Source organism: Leucoraja erinacea, chromosome 2 (genome assembly GCF_028641065.1).
Source record: "Leucoraja erinacea ecotype New England chromosome 2, Leri_hhj_1, whole genome shotgun sequence".
Lineage (NCBI taxonomy): Eukaryota > Metazoa > Chordata > Chondrichthyes > Rajiformes > Rajidae > Leucoraja > Leucoraja erinaceus.
The window spans coordinates 106927686-106941915 of record NC_073378.1 but is presented as its reverse complement, the minus strand read 5'-3'; the positions used below and the strand labels follow the sequence as shown (position 1 = coordinate 106941915).

At 41.4% G+C, this 14230-nt stretch overlaps 1 protein-coding gene across 1 annotated transcript in view; it reads left to right on the top strand.

The window, feature by feature from the left end:
* Window positions 1–4859, top strand: part of gabbr2 (gamma-aminobutyric acid (GABA) B receptor, 2) — a 753408-nt gene extending 748549 nt beyond the window's left edge. Inside the window, exon 19 of the mRNA XM_055662806.1 lies at window positions 1904–4859. Coding sequence (XP_055518781.1) covers window positions 1904–2069 — 166 coding nt within the window. The 3' untranslated portion in view covers window positions 2070–4859. The remainder of the gene's footprint in view (window positions 1–1903) is intronic.
* Window positions 4860–14230: the final 9371 nt, after the last annotated feature.

Below are 14230 nucleotides of genomic sequence, written 5' to 3'. Positions count from 1 at the left end.
CCTCTCCCTGCTCCAAGGAGCCCACAGGCAGTGTTATCTGTGGCATCTCCTGTTGCCTCTCCACCTGTCTCTCTTGCTGCGTCTCCTCCTCATTCTCCTGCATGGCAAAAATCTTTCTGACATGTTTTACCCCCTTTCATTGAGCTTTTCTGGGAGCCATCTCTGCAAGTGTTCCAGTGAAAAAGATTCTCCAACAATGACAATGAGGTGGGACATCCTCGATGGACACATGTTCCATTGGCGATATTGAGACCACCTTTTTTATTCACCTTCTGTCCCCTCTGTCCAGCTTCCGGGTTCACCGTTCGCAGGAGTTCCCACGGTAAACGCAAGAGTTATTACGGATATCGCACTGGCCACTACGTCCATATAATGTTTCAATGTTCAACCACAAGTGTACAAGTCACTCTTGGAGAAATTCAAGCTTGCTTGAATTTTCTCCCGAGTCAACAAGTTACACGAGTACCTGCCGTTAGCGCCACGGTGGTCCACGGTGGTCCAAGAATGCCGTACGGTTATCGCACGAGGTTCCCACGATGTTCAATTCTGGTTACCTCTTGCGTCAAGTCGCCCCGTGAGAAAGCCCCATTACCACCAGGTTTAGCTCGATGGCAAGTTTAAAGGACTCACCTCCCACATGGCAAAGGCGCCTGAACTTGGCTTTAGTAGAGAAGTATTTTTGTGGAGTTGTGTTGTCTCTGTTGAACCATGGTGCTCTGCTGCCCTGGTGGATCATTGTTCCTCAGTGGCAGTACAGTGGGCTCAAAGCAAGATCAGGCAACATTATACCTTCTCAGCTACCAAGGGGCACAGTGCAGGACAAGACATATTCCCATCCTCTCGGCTCATGAGGGCTTAGTCTGGGTCTGGGCAAACTCCCACCCTCCCAACTCGGGTTAAACCCTAAAAGTGAGTGTGTGGTCAACCTGGTAAAGAAATTAGACACTCCAACACCCATTTGTTCAAAAAATGAAATAAAGTGCTGGAATAACTCCGGAGGTCAGGCAGCATCTCTGGATAACATGGATAGGTAACATTTTGGGTTGGAGCCCAGTCTGAAGAAGGGTCACAACCTGAAATGTCATGTGTCCATGTTCTCATTGCATGCCGCCTGACCTGCTGAGTTACTCCAGCACTTTGTGTCTTTTTTTATATGTAAACCAGCATCTGCAATTTCTTGTTTTCCACATTTCGTCAAAATGTTCTCCTGAAATATCAGTTACTGAGATCGATGGTGAACGGGGAAAAAATATCAAGGTACCCTTGTGAAAAAGTGGTGCCCATCAGTAGAAGGAGGCCACAATGTTGTCAGCAGCAAGCTATGGCACGGGGCGGGGGTTGGCGCCTAATATCCTCTTACTGCCAGTGAACAATACTGCCAGCATCATCGTTGTGCGTATGTAACTAGTTCATCATTTGTCGTCAGGCACGGGCACTGTTACAGATTTGTGCCTCTAATGCCAGTGTTTCAGATTCCCTGTTCATTCCTTCCCTCTCCCTCTTTCTACATTTATTTCTCTTCCCCTCCCCCACAAAACATAGATAGCGAGCATCGGATTATCTGAACTTGCCTTAAGCACACTGCACTGGCACTCTGTGCTTCAAAAGGGGCAAAAGTGGAAAAATAGGATAAACAAAAAAAACAACAAAAGGATAAACAAATGGAACGAAGCAAACAGATCTCACCCTTAGTACGTGTTTCGGGGGTTATGAGGAGAAGGCAGGAGAATGGGGTCAGGAGGAGGAGATAGATCAGCCATGATTGAATGGCGAAGTAGACTTGATGAGTTGAATGGCCTAATTCTGCTCCTATCACTTATGATCTTATATATAGTGCAGGTTTTATTTTTGTGAAATTTTGTCAAATGTCACGTATTAACGAGCTTTTGTACTTTTTTTGCAGTATACAACGCAGACTGTCTTTGCAGCTACCCATCCTTCATCATGCCTACTTGCCATCGATAGGTGGAGTTGATGCTAGTTGTGCTAGTCCATGTGTTAGTCCCAGTGCCAGTCCGCGGCACAGACATGTGCAGCCATCATTTCGAGTCATGGTTTCCGGCCTGTAGAGAGGCTTTGTAGCCTGAACTGATGAGTACACAGCATTTGGATTGCGTACTCCACCTAGTTCTCTGCTACGTACACGACGCACGCTCTCCTTACCACAGAGGAATAGGCATTTGAAACAGACACTACTGGGTTCCTGATCAAGTTTGTGTGGTCATGGAGAGATGTCCAGAATCTGACCTGTAGCCTTATCTGTGAAGTTTTTGTTTCTGCATAAACTGGATGTGCGTTTCCTTCCCAGAAAGAGTGACATGTTTTCTTAAGGATGCAGGGAGTGAAGTTTTATCAAAACGGAACTGTTTTTTAATGCCACAATCGTGAAGGGAGAATTATGAGCTGCTATGCAAAATTTGATATATATGAATGGTTCACACTTCAAACAAAATCTAACCATTAAATTGAAATTTTAATTGTTATATAAAATAATTGCCACTACTTCTGCACATGAATGCACAAACATCCTGTACAAGACCCCTTAATGAATTTTGATATGGAGAATGAAGCTTTATAATAATTATGTCTGATGTAGGAATGTGTTTCTAGCATAAAAAAACATATATCTGATTCCGGAAGACTCATTCAGAGGGCTTTTGAACATGGTAAGTCAACAGTGTCGAAATTATCTTTTTACTAATTTAATAAAGTGAGATATATGAGCTAAAATATTATGTCCCCAATAGTTAAACATGATCCGGTTATCTCTTGCTTGCTGATTACTGATTTCTGGTTTTGGTGCTCATTTTTTAGTACTACTGACTGAAACCGGTGCATGATCACCACATTGGAATCTCAATGGCACCAATAGATATGAATGCAGTCATTTTCTGGTTGAATAAAAGTAAATAGTCAGCAAGTGATTAGTTTTCTTATTCTGTGTACTGAAAGCAAGAGATAAACAGGTTTGATTGTATATATACTTATTATATCCATGGACAAAATTGTACACATGACTGGTTGAAGGACTGTCACGTGAATAAATTGCCTTCATTATTTCCCCTTAACTTATATCAGCAGCAAATCTATTGCAGTAAATACTGTAACATGACAAAAGAGAGTTTATTGTACAGTTGTCACAAAGTGCACGTTTCAGCAGTACAAAAAAAAAAAAGAATCTGCTTTAAAAGTGAACTTGAGGCCAAGGGTATAATAAGACAAATATGCTGAGCGTAAATTGAGCTGGAGCATAACTCTGGACTTTTCTTTATGGTCAGCTGGCTGTCTGGTGTATGTGAAAACCTATCAGCATGCTTAAAACTTCCCAATTCAAACCACACAAGTCCACATATCTAGCTGTGTGCCTGAAACACAGAGCACATTCTCTCACCAGAGTGGAGACACTGCATTTACCTACAGAGTTTAAGCGCAATGGCCACAGTTTTGTGGCTTCCAAACCTGTGTCGGAGCAGTGCTGGCCTTTGACTGGGTAAGACTACGCAGCTTACCATCAGAGTATTGGCGAGCGTCTTGCTGCTCATCAAATTTGAACTATCTACCTGGTTGTAGTATTATCCGCAGGATCATCCAGCGACAGGTGTGAAGCATCCTAATGCCTGTGGCAGCTCTACCCCTCTGAGTTCCATTAGAGAGCCAAGAGCAATGATGAATCATTTACAGCATTTTATGGTACTATAGGCAACTGGCTCAGGAGTTGCGCACTGAATATGTCCCAAAGGATTGACACTAAGTTATCCATTAACTTGGAGTCAAAATAGATCCCATTAAGATGCTTCCCAGGCCCAGGAGAGTTCCTGGTTGGTCATTATGACAGCTGATTTGTGCGGATTTGAGTCGCTGCTCACAGACCACTTCCAACAGGATTCATATTGACTGGCACAGTGAAGTGTCCAAATAGGAGATCTGTGTTTCTCACAGCTACCATTTGCAGTTAATAGGTGTGTGTCATAACTTAGATTCTGATCGTGTCCAAAGGCCCCACTGATGCTTAGATATGCACTGTCCCAAGCCAGATTTGTATTCTGTCAAGGTTGCACAATCTCATGTTCATCAATGTCAAAGGAGCATGCTTAGTGCACTGATAAACCAGTCCTAATAAGCTTTTAGTTAACATTGTGAAGAAATGCTGTTTTCTGGTATTCTGAATGGTAACACTGGCTGTTAATGTATTTCCCTGCCTCCTTAATTCAACTTATAACCAGGTTTATTTTTGAAGACAGTTCATCATATGGAAGGAGGACTGAATACTGTATATAATGTATACACAAGTTCTCTGTAGAAATATTATTCTTAATCTAGCAGGAAACAAATTAAAGTATTGGGCTGTTGGAGGTGAGCGTGTATATCTGTGACTGTCTGTGAATACTGACTGTGTGCAGTTTATTAGGTTTAAACCATGCAGTACATTTTTGTCTTAATGATAAAGTAGTTCTTTCCTGTAAGGAAACATTTTTATTTCCTGCTAATATCAAAGACCCACAAAGTAATATAGTTATTTAATGTTTCTGTTCTTTTATACAGCAGCAAAAAGGGTAAATTTATGGAAAGGTTGTGCCTCTAAAGGCATTCTCCAAATCATATTAGTGCACAAATGCTTTAAGTAAGACTTGAACTGCCAGGACAACCTGTAAATGGACAGAAGGTTTCTTGTACCCTTATACTGCATGAATCAATTTTTAATAAAATGTTGCAAATCTGTTTTTATGAATAAAACACAAAGTACTGAATATTCCTTGTATTCTTCATTCCTGTGCATTAACATTACTCTGACAGATTTGAGACAGGTATGTGGTATTTTTCAAGGCATCCCCTGTTGTATACCTGCCACCAACAGTTACAACAGAGGTTATTTTGACATTTAATGAAAAATTCACCGACAAAACCAGTTTAATTATTTCTATTAACTGATTAGTTTCAAATATATGAATACCTGTCTTTAACATGTGCAATATATCATTTTATCATCTTACCCAAGTTAAAATGTATACTCGACTTAATAAAATCATTTTCGGTGTAGAGATTACTTGTGCCTGAAGGTCAGATAAGCTCCTGCTCTGTCAGAATCGGCTGTGTCTAATTTCCATCCAGCAGGTGAGGCTCATAGAGCCTGCTGACAAAGACTATTGCAAGCTGTGGCCAAGTAATTTGCGACTGATTGGTGTGATATAAAGTTGGAGTGACATGAGAGGATTTGAATGGGGAATGAGTGGAAAGAAGCAGCAGCCCATGCCCTTTGAACATGCCTTGAAAGAGGCACATGTGCAGGGGCTTGGTAAGTTACTTATCAACCCAAAGATGTGTGCCATGGTTTTGTTTCCACTACTATGCTGACACATCAGTGAAACTGTAAGGCTTTTACTATTATTATTGGACTTACCATGGTCTGGCTGTCCAAAACCACAAGATGGTAAGCTTATGAGTGGTGTATCTTGCTTTGAGAAGGGGTTGATGTCAGAGGGTTGGTTGAGGCAGCTGAATAGGTGGTATTAACCTCCTAGCAAACAAGTTCGTGAGCTTCTTGCCCCTGCTCATGGGGCTGAAAATTAATAGACAGTGAAGAGGACAAACAATCTTTGTTGATGAAGAAAATGTGCAAGTAAATGAATTCACTTCAAATGACAAAACTAGAAAATGAAGCCTTCATCTGTGACTAGTTGGATGCATTGCTGGTGTTTACTATATCGTTTCTAATAGTCTTTTTTAACTGAGTAGAAGTTGCTTCCTCCTCTTTTTACCTTTTCCTTCCAGTATTAATTCTTGGCTTGGTACTGGTTGACCTGTGCTCACCTAAGAAAGAACACCACCGTGTTGGGGATGAACCCTTCCTCCACTACCATTTCTCCACTCAACGTAGTGCTGCTCATACGTTCCAGCAGTTCAAGGCATTCATAGCAAGCATGTGGCTGCAAGCGGCCATTGGCTTGTACTTTCCCACCTTCACTTGGTCACTGAGCCAGACAGCTGAGGGCAAAGTGAGGCAATTCCCCAGCGGTCTTACTGGGGATTTAACTGATTTAAATGGAAGAGGACGGCTGAGGTAAGTGCGGGTATTTTAATATATTTCATTGCTTGGCTTTACTTATGTGTTTTAATTTTTTTGTCATTTTGCACGTATCTTGATAATTGAACTTTCATAGTTTTTGAATGTTTTTCATTGCTTTTGAGAACCGAACAGGCTTGTTCTGAAAATTGTATTTCACGGCCTCACCCCGCTGCCTTCTTGACTTGACTTGCTCGGGAATTGGTGCGTCGCAGCAAGTTTTCAATAGGTGGTCAGAGGACAATAAACAATAGGTGCAGCCCTTCGAGCCAGCACCCCCATTCAATGTGATCATCCCCAATCAATACCCCGTTCCTGCCTTCTCCCCATATCCCCTGACTCCGCTATTTTTAAGAGCCCTATCTAGCTCTCTCTTGAAAGCATCCAGAGAACCTGCCTCCACCGCCCTCTGAGGCAGAGAATTCCACAGACTCACCACTCTCTGTGAGGAAAAGTGTTTTCTCGTCTCCATTCTAAATGGCTTACCCCTTATTCTTAAACTGTGGCCCCTGGTTCTGGACTCCCACAACATCGGGAACATGTTTCCTGCCTCTAGTGTGTCCAAGCCCTTAACAATCTTATATGTTTCAATGAGATACCCTCTCATCCCTCTAAACTCCAGAGTGTACAAGCCCAGCCGCTCCATTCTCTCCGTATACGACAGTCCTGCCAACCCGGGAATTAACCTTGTAAACCTACGCTGCACTCCCTCATTAGCAAGAATGGCCTTCCTCAAATTAGGGGACCAAAACTGGACACAATACTCCAGGTGTGGTCTCATTAGGGCTCTGTACAACTGCAGAAGGACCTATTTGCTCCTATATTCGATTCCTCTTGTTATAAAGGCCAACATGTCATTCGCTTTCTTCACTGCCTGCTGTACCTGAATGCTTAGTTTCATAAACTGATGTACAAGGACCCCCAGATCCCGTTGTACGCCCCGCCCCCTTTTCCCAACTTGACGCCATTTATAGTAATCTGCCTTCCTGTTTTTGCTACCAAAGTGGATGACCTCACATTTACCCGCATTAAACTGCATCTGCCATGCATCTGCCCACTCCTCCAACCCAAGTCACCCTGCCTTTTCACAGTTCACACTGCCACCCACTTTGTGTCACTGCCATTTAAGATAGTCCCTTCATGCCAAATCATTGATGTATTTGTAAACAGCTGCGGTACCGAACTTGCGGTACCCCACTAGTCACTAACCTCTGAAAGTTTCGGTTAATCTCTACTCTTTGTTTCTGTTTGCCAATAATTTTCTATCCATGACTACCATGTGCCCTAATTCTGACCACTAATCTCCTATGTGGGACCTTATCAAATGCTTTCTGAAAGTCCAGGTACACTACATCCACTGGCTCTCCCTTGTCCATTTTCCTAGTTACATCTTAAAAAAAAATTCCAGAAGAGTAGTCAAGCATGATTTCCACTTCGTAAATCCATGCTGACTCGGACTGATCCTGTTACTGCTATCCAAATGTGCGGATCTCATCTTTTATAATTGACTCCAGCATCTTCTCCACCACCGATGTCAGGCTAACTGGTCTATAATTCCCCGTTTTCTCCCTCACGCCTTTCTTAAAAAGTGGGATAACATTAGCTATCCTCCAACCCACAGGAGCTGATCATGAGTGGAAAATTATCACCAATGCATCCACGATTTCTAGAGCCACTTCCTTAAGTAACCTGGGATGCAGACCATCAGGCCCTGGGGATTTATCAGCCTTCAGTCCCATCAGCATTTCCTGCCTAATGCGGATTTCCTTCAGTTCCTCTGTCACCTCAGATTCTCTGGCCACTAATAAATCAGGAAGATTATCTCCTTATTGAAGACAGATCCAAAGTACCTATTCAACTCATCGGCCATTTCCTTGTTCCCCATAATAAATTCACCTTTTTCAGTCTTCAAGGGTCCAACTTTGGTCTTAAGAAGCTTTTACTATCCTGCTTTATATTCTTGGCTAGCTTACCTTCTCACCTCATCTTTTCTCCCCGTATTGTCTTTTTGGTTATCTTCTGTTGTTCTTTAAATCTGACAAAGATATTTGTGACATTTTCTCATAAACCAGTGGGAAATGTGGACTACAATTGCTGAGCCCTGATCTCTACCAAACCTTGATCACACTAGGAGTTAGACAAAAGTGCTGGATAAACTCAGCGGGTGCGGCAGCATCTATGGAGCGAAGGAAATAAGCAACGTTTCGGGCCAAAACCCTTCTTCAGACTGATGTAGGGTGGAGGGGGGGGGGTGGCAGGAAGAAAGAGGAGGAGCCAGAGGGCTGAGAAGGGGAGGAGACAGTGAGGGCTACCTAAAATTGTAGGTCAATGTTCATGCCGCTGGGGTAAACTGCCCAAGCGAAATATGAGGTGCTGCTCCTCCAATTTCCGGTGGTCCTCACTCTGGCCATGGAGGAGGCCCAGGACAGAAAGGTCAGATTCGGAATGGGAGGGGAAATGTTGAGCCACCGGGAAATCAAAGGATACCACACTAGGAGTTGGTATTTTTGGATGTAGCAGCTGGTGCAGAGCCAGGTCAATGCCCAAAGTCCATGACATCTCTGTTCAGTTTCAGAGCATTGTAACAGAAGCTGAGACAGGGTCTTTGGCCCTCTTTAATATCTAAAAATATCTTGAGCTGCCTTGGATGTATTCAAGTTCCTGAAGCCTTGTTGGGATTTAGCCTTTGATTGAAGAAATTGTTTCTCATCTCTGACTTAAATGGTGAACCCTTTTTCCATTGAGCCCAGTTTTGAAGACACTCCAGCCATTCTGTACCTAGCCTGTCAGGTTGCATAACAATTTTGCATGTTTCAATTAAGTCACCACTTGTTTGTGCAGGGAATATGGCCCAGACTGCTTATATAACATCACCCCATTCCCAGAATTGGTGTGGTGATCTATTGCTGCGCTCCTATTGCAAGACCAGACCAATACAGAATATTCCTGGTGTGGTCTCCTCAGCCCTATATAAATGAAGCAAATTATCTTTACTCTTGCACTAAAAATCAACATAACTTTTTGTCTTGCGAATTAATTGTTCTCCCTACGCATGAACTTTGAGCAACTCGTGTACACCAAGGTCTCTCTGACCACCATTTAAAAAATACTTCTATATTTTTCTACCAAAGTAGATGGACTGATATTTTTGTATTTTCTATGTAGCCTGCCATATTCTTGTACATTCCCTGAACTTGAGTTCATCTCCACTCTCCCACTGCCCTGTCCACCCCACACCAACTCCCCAAGCCCTCTCCGCATCCTTCACTGCCACCTGATTTTTGTATGGGTAGAGTTGGAAATGGAGATCCTTTGCAATTTTAAAGACCTCAACAAAAAATTGGTGCTTAGTCCCTCACTCTATGGTCTTGCACCAAACGGTAGCATAATTCAAGGGGCAGAGTGCACATCTGCCAGAAAGCACTAGAGTGTTACTATTTCTGAGGATGAATGGGGTGGGGATGTCTGAGATGTTTGCAAAGGAGTTGCAAAACATATTAAATACAAATTTGAAGGGTCTTGATGGAAAGGCAAGATGTGTTAGGTAATAACAAGGAGCTGCAGATGCTCATTTACCAAAGACACAAAATGCTGCATTAACTCAGCAGGTCAGGCAGCATATTTTGGTTTGGGACCCTTCTTCAGACATGTGAATAGGTATTTCGATCAGAGGCTGATGGGGTGAATGAATATTGTCAGGGGATTAGGCTTCAGCTGAGTATGTGGTGGGTAGAAGAGAATTGAATGGAGAATTGTACTGGACTGGGTGAGAATTGTACTGGACCTCCACCCAAGCTGTAAATTCTTTACTTTTTTACAAAAATACTCCTTTATTAGGTGTGTAGAATGATTTAGACAAGTTTGCACTGAGCTGAGCTCAGGACAATGTGTTGCCCTTTCCCATGATCTCTTGGGGTGGTTCAATTCAGAGTGTGTGCTTAGTTCCGATGTGTGAAATCCAAGTACAGATCACCATTGACTCGTGCTTGCTGTTGAGAGTTGCTACTTTCTCACAGAATTGAAATCTAAGGGAGATAGGGAGTGAAGTATAATAAGGCTTGAAAATGTCATTTGCCAGAAAATCATGTGATCAACCATTCAGGATTACTGCCAACTCAAGTTGGCATTCCTCTGCAGTATTCTGGCTGATTGGCATTTAATACCGTAAATGCCAACTCAACAAAGTCTCTTGTTTACCTAGAGAAATTACAATCATGCCCTTAATCGCATTTGCCCCTCAAACTTTACCCTGTACTCCTATTTTGCTTGGACGTTTGGTGTAAAGAAAAACGTATCAATAGAGGTTTACTTGTGGTCTATTCTGTGCAGGCAGGAGAATCATCAAATTGACGTGTTTGATTCATTGCCGCTTTTATTCCCCAATGTGTAAGGTGTGATTTGCTCCAGTATATCTGGCAGCACATACAATACAACCGGTATCCATGGTGATATGAAAGAGCTATTAATATATGCTTCCAGTTAGCTTTTTTCCATTATAAAGTGCCAATAATTCCAAAATCTCGTTTAATGCCAATCTTCCTCTACAATGCCATATTAGCCTTTATTCACAGGAACAAATTCAAAATTAAGAAACATCTAGGATAATCGTTAAAACAATCTGTTATTTAGCTGGGAGTTTAATATTTGGTATTTGTTTATGCAGATCATTACCATCTGTTTTCATTTGGTTGTTCAGCCTGGCTGCCCATCAGAGAGACATGGGTACTGACGTCACTCCTCTGCAGGGTGTGCTGAGGCTGGGATACAGCAACCCTCAGTATTTATGTTAGACACAAACTCAATGGAATGTTCACACATTGTTACAGAATTGATTGACTCCCATCCTAAACAAACACATAATTTTGTATTGTCATCTTTGATTTTAATCTTTGAAATGTAGATAGTGATGGCACTTTTTATGTGGAGAATATGAAATCAGCCTCTGAGAAGGTCTATTACAATACAATTATTTAAAATTTGTTTAATAACGGTGGGAGTGTGAGGATAAACGAAAATCAGCCCTCTATTCATGCACTTGTTAAACAGTAAATATTGTGCCATTAAGAAACGTGTCACTATCTGGTAACGTTATACTTTAATGTATTTAATGTTTTGATAGGGTTCCTCGAAGAAGCAGTTTCTTGGCGGTCACAAAAATGCATAATGTCATTTAGTTTCCTGCTACCCACTATTTATAATTTAAAGATTAAAATATTGTGTTTTTTGCCACAGGCAACTAATGTGTCAGACTTTGTAAAATTGATATATGACAGTAGGTGGAGATGGACATGTTGAATTTCTTTGAGTATGAATTTCTTGAATTTGACTTACCTGGGCAATCATTAGCTTTCCCAGGATGTACAGCGTATTGACAGCCTGAGCGATCAGAACATTGATTCAATGCTGCTCAGCTTTTTAGTGAAGACTATCAAATATCTGGTACATGGGAGGCAGGTCTGGAAGGCTGGAGGCAGCAAACTGTGGCCTGTAGAGGGAAGCTGCTGAACCCTACCCCTACTCAATGCTCGATGGCCAGAGACCGGAATGGAGGACGATGGGAGCCCAGGGATGCAAGAGAAAGGGCCGGTAAAGGGTCTGTCCCACTCTCACGACCTAATTCACAACCTTTTTTACTCGTGGACATTTTTCAACAGGCTAGAAAAAACGCCCCGACCTACTTGATGCCATGAGTACCTACAAATAGCATCACGGCCTGTCTACCTACGACCTCCTACTCCCTCATTACGACCATGCTGTGAGTATGAGCCAAGGGCAAACTCGGCAAAGGTCGTGAAAGTGGGACAGGCCCTTAAGAGAGTGGACCAAGGTCAGGGCACAAAGGCTGAAGGTGACCATGCGAGGAGAGGGACAACGGTTCACTGAACGATGCAGATGGGGGCGACGGCTGAAAGCCCTGCAGCAGACTGGGCCTCGCCTGGAATGGGCGCCGTTCCAGAAGACCAAGCATGCATACTAGACTGGACTTTAATAATGGTGCCAAAACCTGGTGACTCTTGCATACAGTCTCAGTGGACTATTTCTATGCTCTTTATACTATGGGCGATTGTGTTTAGGTATGGCAATAGTTTACTGAACGGTACACACAGTTATCTCCAAGGCTCACCATGTAGAAAGCATCAGCCTTGCAAATAAGCACTTTATTCTGAGCTCTGTCATGGAACTTCCCTGAAGAAATGTAATACCCACATTGGTTCCTGAAACCTTTGGCCCATGACCATTTGAAGTTGAATAGATTAATTCGGGATGTTATTGAGAACTGCGGCCACACATCGCAAGCATACAGCACCCTGTAGAAGGAGCAGACCACTTGCTAAAGACTCATCAACTGTTCCCTTGGACACCACCTCCCCCAATCTGTGGAAGAGTCTGTTGTTCTCAAAATGGCCTCATAGAGAAGTAATAGAAATAAAACACATTTCTGACATCTCTGTTCCTTATGTGTTTCAGGATTGTCTAATTCAGTAGTGCATTTGATCAGTTCAAAGCTAACAACCTTCTCAACAAAAAAAGGCTGCTCTCATGGAGAGCAGATGCCAAATCCCATATTATTTTAGATTTTGGATCCTGAAGTAGGGTTATCCATGACTAAAGGTATTGACAATTCCTAGTTATCCTCCAAAAATTCCATAAGATTAGTCAAGCATGATTTACCCTTGGTAAATCCATGCTGACTTGGATCGATTCTTATTTTAATTCGATTAGCGCCATTCATGTTGATCTGTTTGATCTGAATCCATACTGACTGCCAATCAGCAATTTGTGCTTCTCAATGAATTTGTCGAGTGTTTCAGTAGTTCTTCCAGTATCTTGGAGGATTGGGAAAGTAAGAAAACAGGTCTATAATTTGTGAAGCGGTGTCTATCCCCAGTTTTATATAAAGGTATAACTTTTACAATTTTCGTTTTGCTTGGGAATTTACCAGCTAGAAACGGCAAGTTACAGACGTGCGTTAGTGGTTTTGCAGTACCATCAATGATTTTCTTGACTATTGTCATGTCAATTTCATTCCAATCAGTAGAAGTTTTGTTCTTACATTTATTTACAATATTCATGATTTTGTATTCCTCTACTGCTCTAAAAAAAAGTGAGCTTAGATTTCTTTCTCCATAACCATCAATAGTCCCCTCTTTGGCTGTCTCTGGATCATTGATTTTTTCTGCCAATTTTGGTCCCACAATTACAAAGAAATTGTTAAAACCACTAAAGACATCAGCGATATTATTTAAGGTCTTATCGTTATCGATGAAATACTGAGGGTAACTTGAGTTTCTAGATCCATTTTAATCATGCTGTTTAACACACTCCATATACCTTTAATGTTGTTTTTATTGTTATCGAATATTTCATTATAGTATTCTTCTTTAAATAGCCTCATAATATTAGTTAACTTATTTTTATATTTCATTTCCTCCTTTTTAGTTCTATACTTTATGAATTCTCTATATAAAGTACTTTTCTTTTTGCAGGCACTTTGCAATCCCTTTGTAATCCATGGAATATTTATATATTTTTGTTTTCTACTATTGTATTATTTTATTGGACAGTTTTTGTCATACAATGTTGTGAATATTTTTAAGAATGTTTCATATGCTTTGTCAATGTCTTCATCCTCGTATATTATTCTCCAATCTTGTGATAGTAATTCATTTCTAAATGCATTCATAGATTTTTCCAACCTGACTCGTTTGTATTACAGATTATCAACATTCTTATCCTTCTTATAGCATTGTCATAGATTGCAAAAGGTGGCAAATAGTTACTGATGTCATTTATTAATAACCCGCTCACTGTATTATCTTCCATAACATTTATCAATATATTATTTATTAGCGTGGCACAGTGAGTTGTAATTCTGCTAGGTCTAGTGATTTTCAAATATATGCTCAATATTAATAAATTATAGATTAATCAATATTAAAGATTAATAAACTTGTCTGTCATGTTGTGCTTGTTTGGATTTAACAGATCTATGCTGAAATCCCCACAGATGAACCTAACCTTTTGGAATGTTTTACCAAATATTTCTTCCATCCAATCCTTAAATATTTCAAAGGTAGACAAAAAATGCTGGTGAAACTCAGCAGGTAAGGCAGCATCTATGGAGGGAAGGAATTGGCGACGTTTCAGGTCAAGACCCTTCTTCAGACT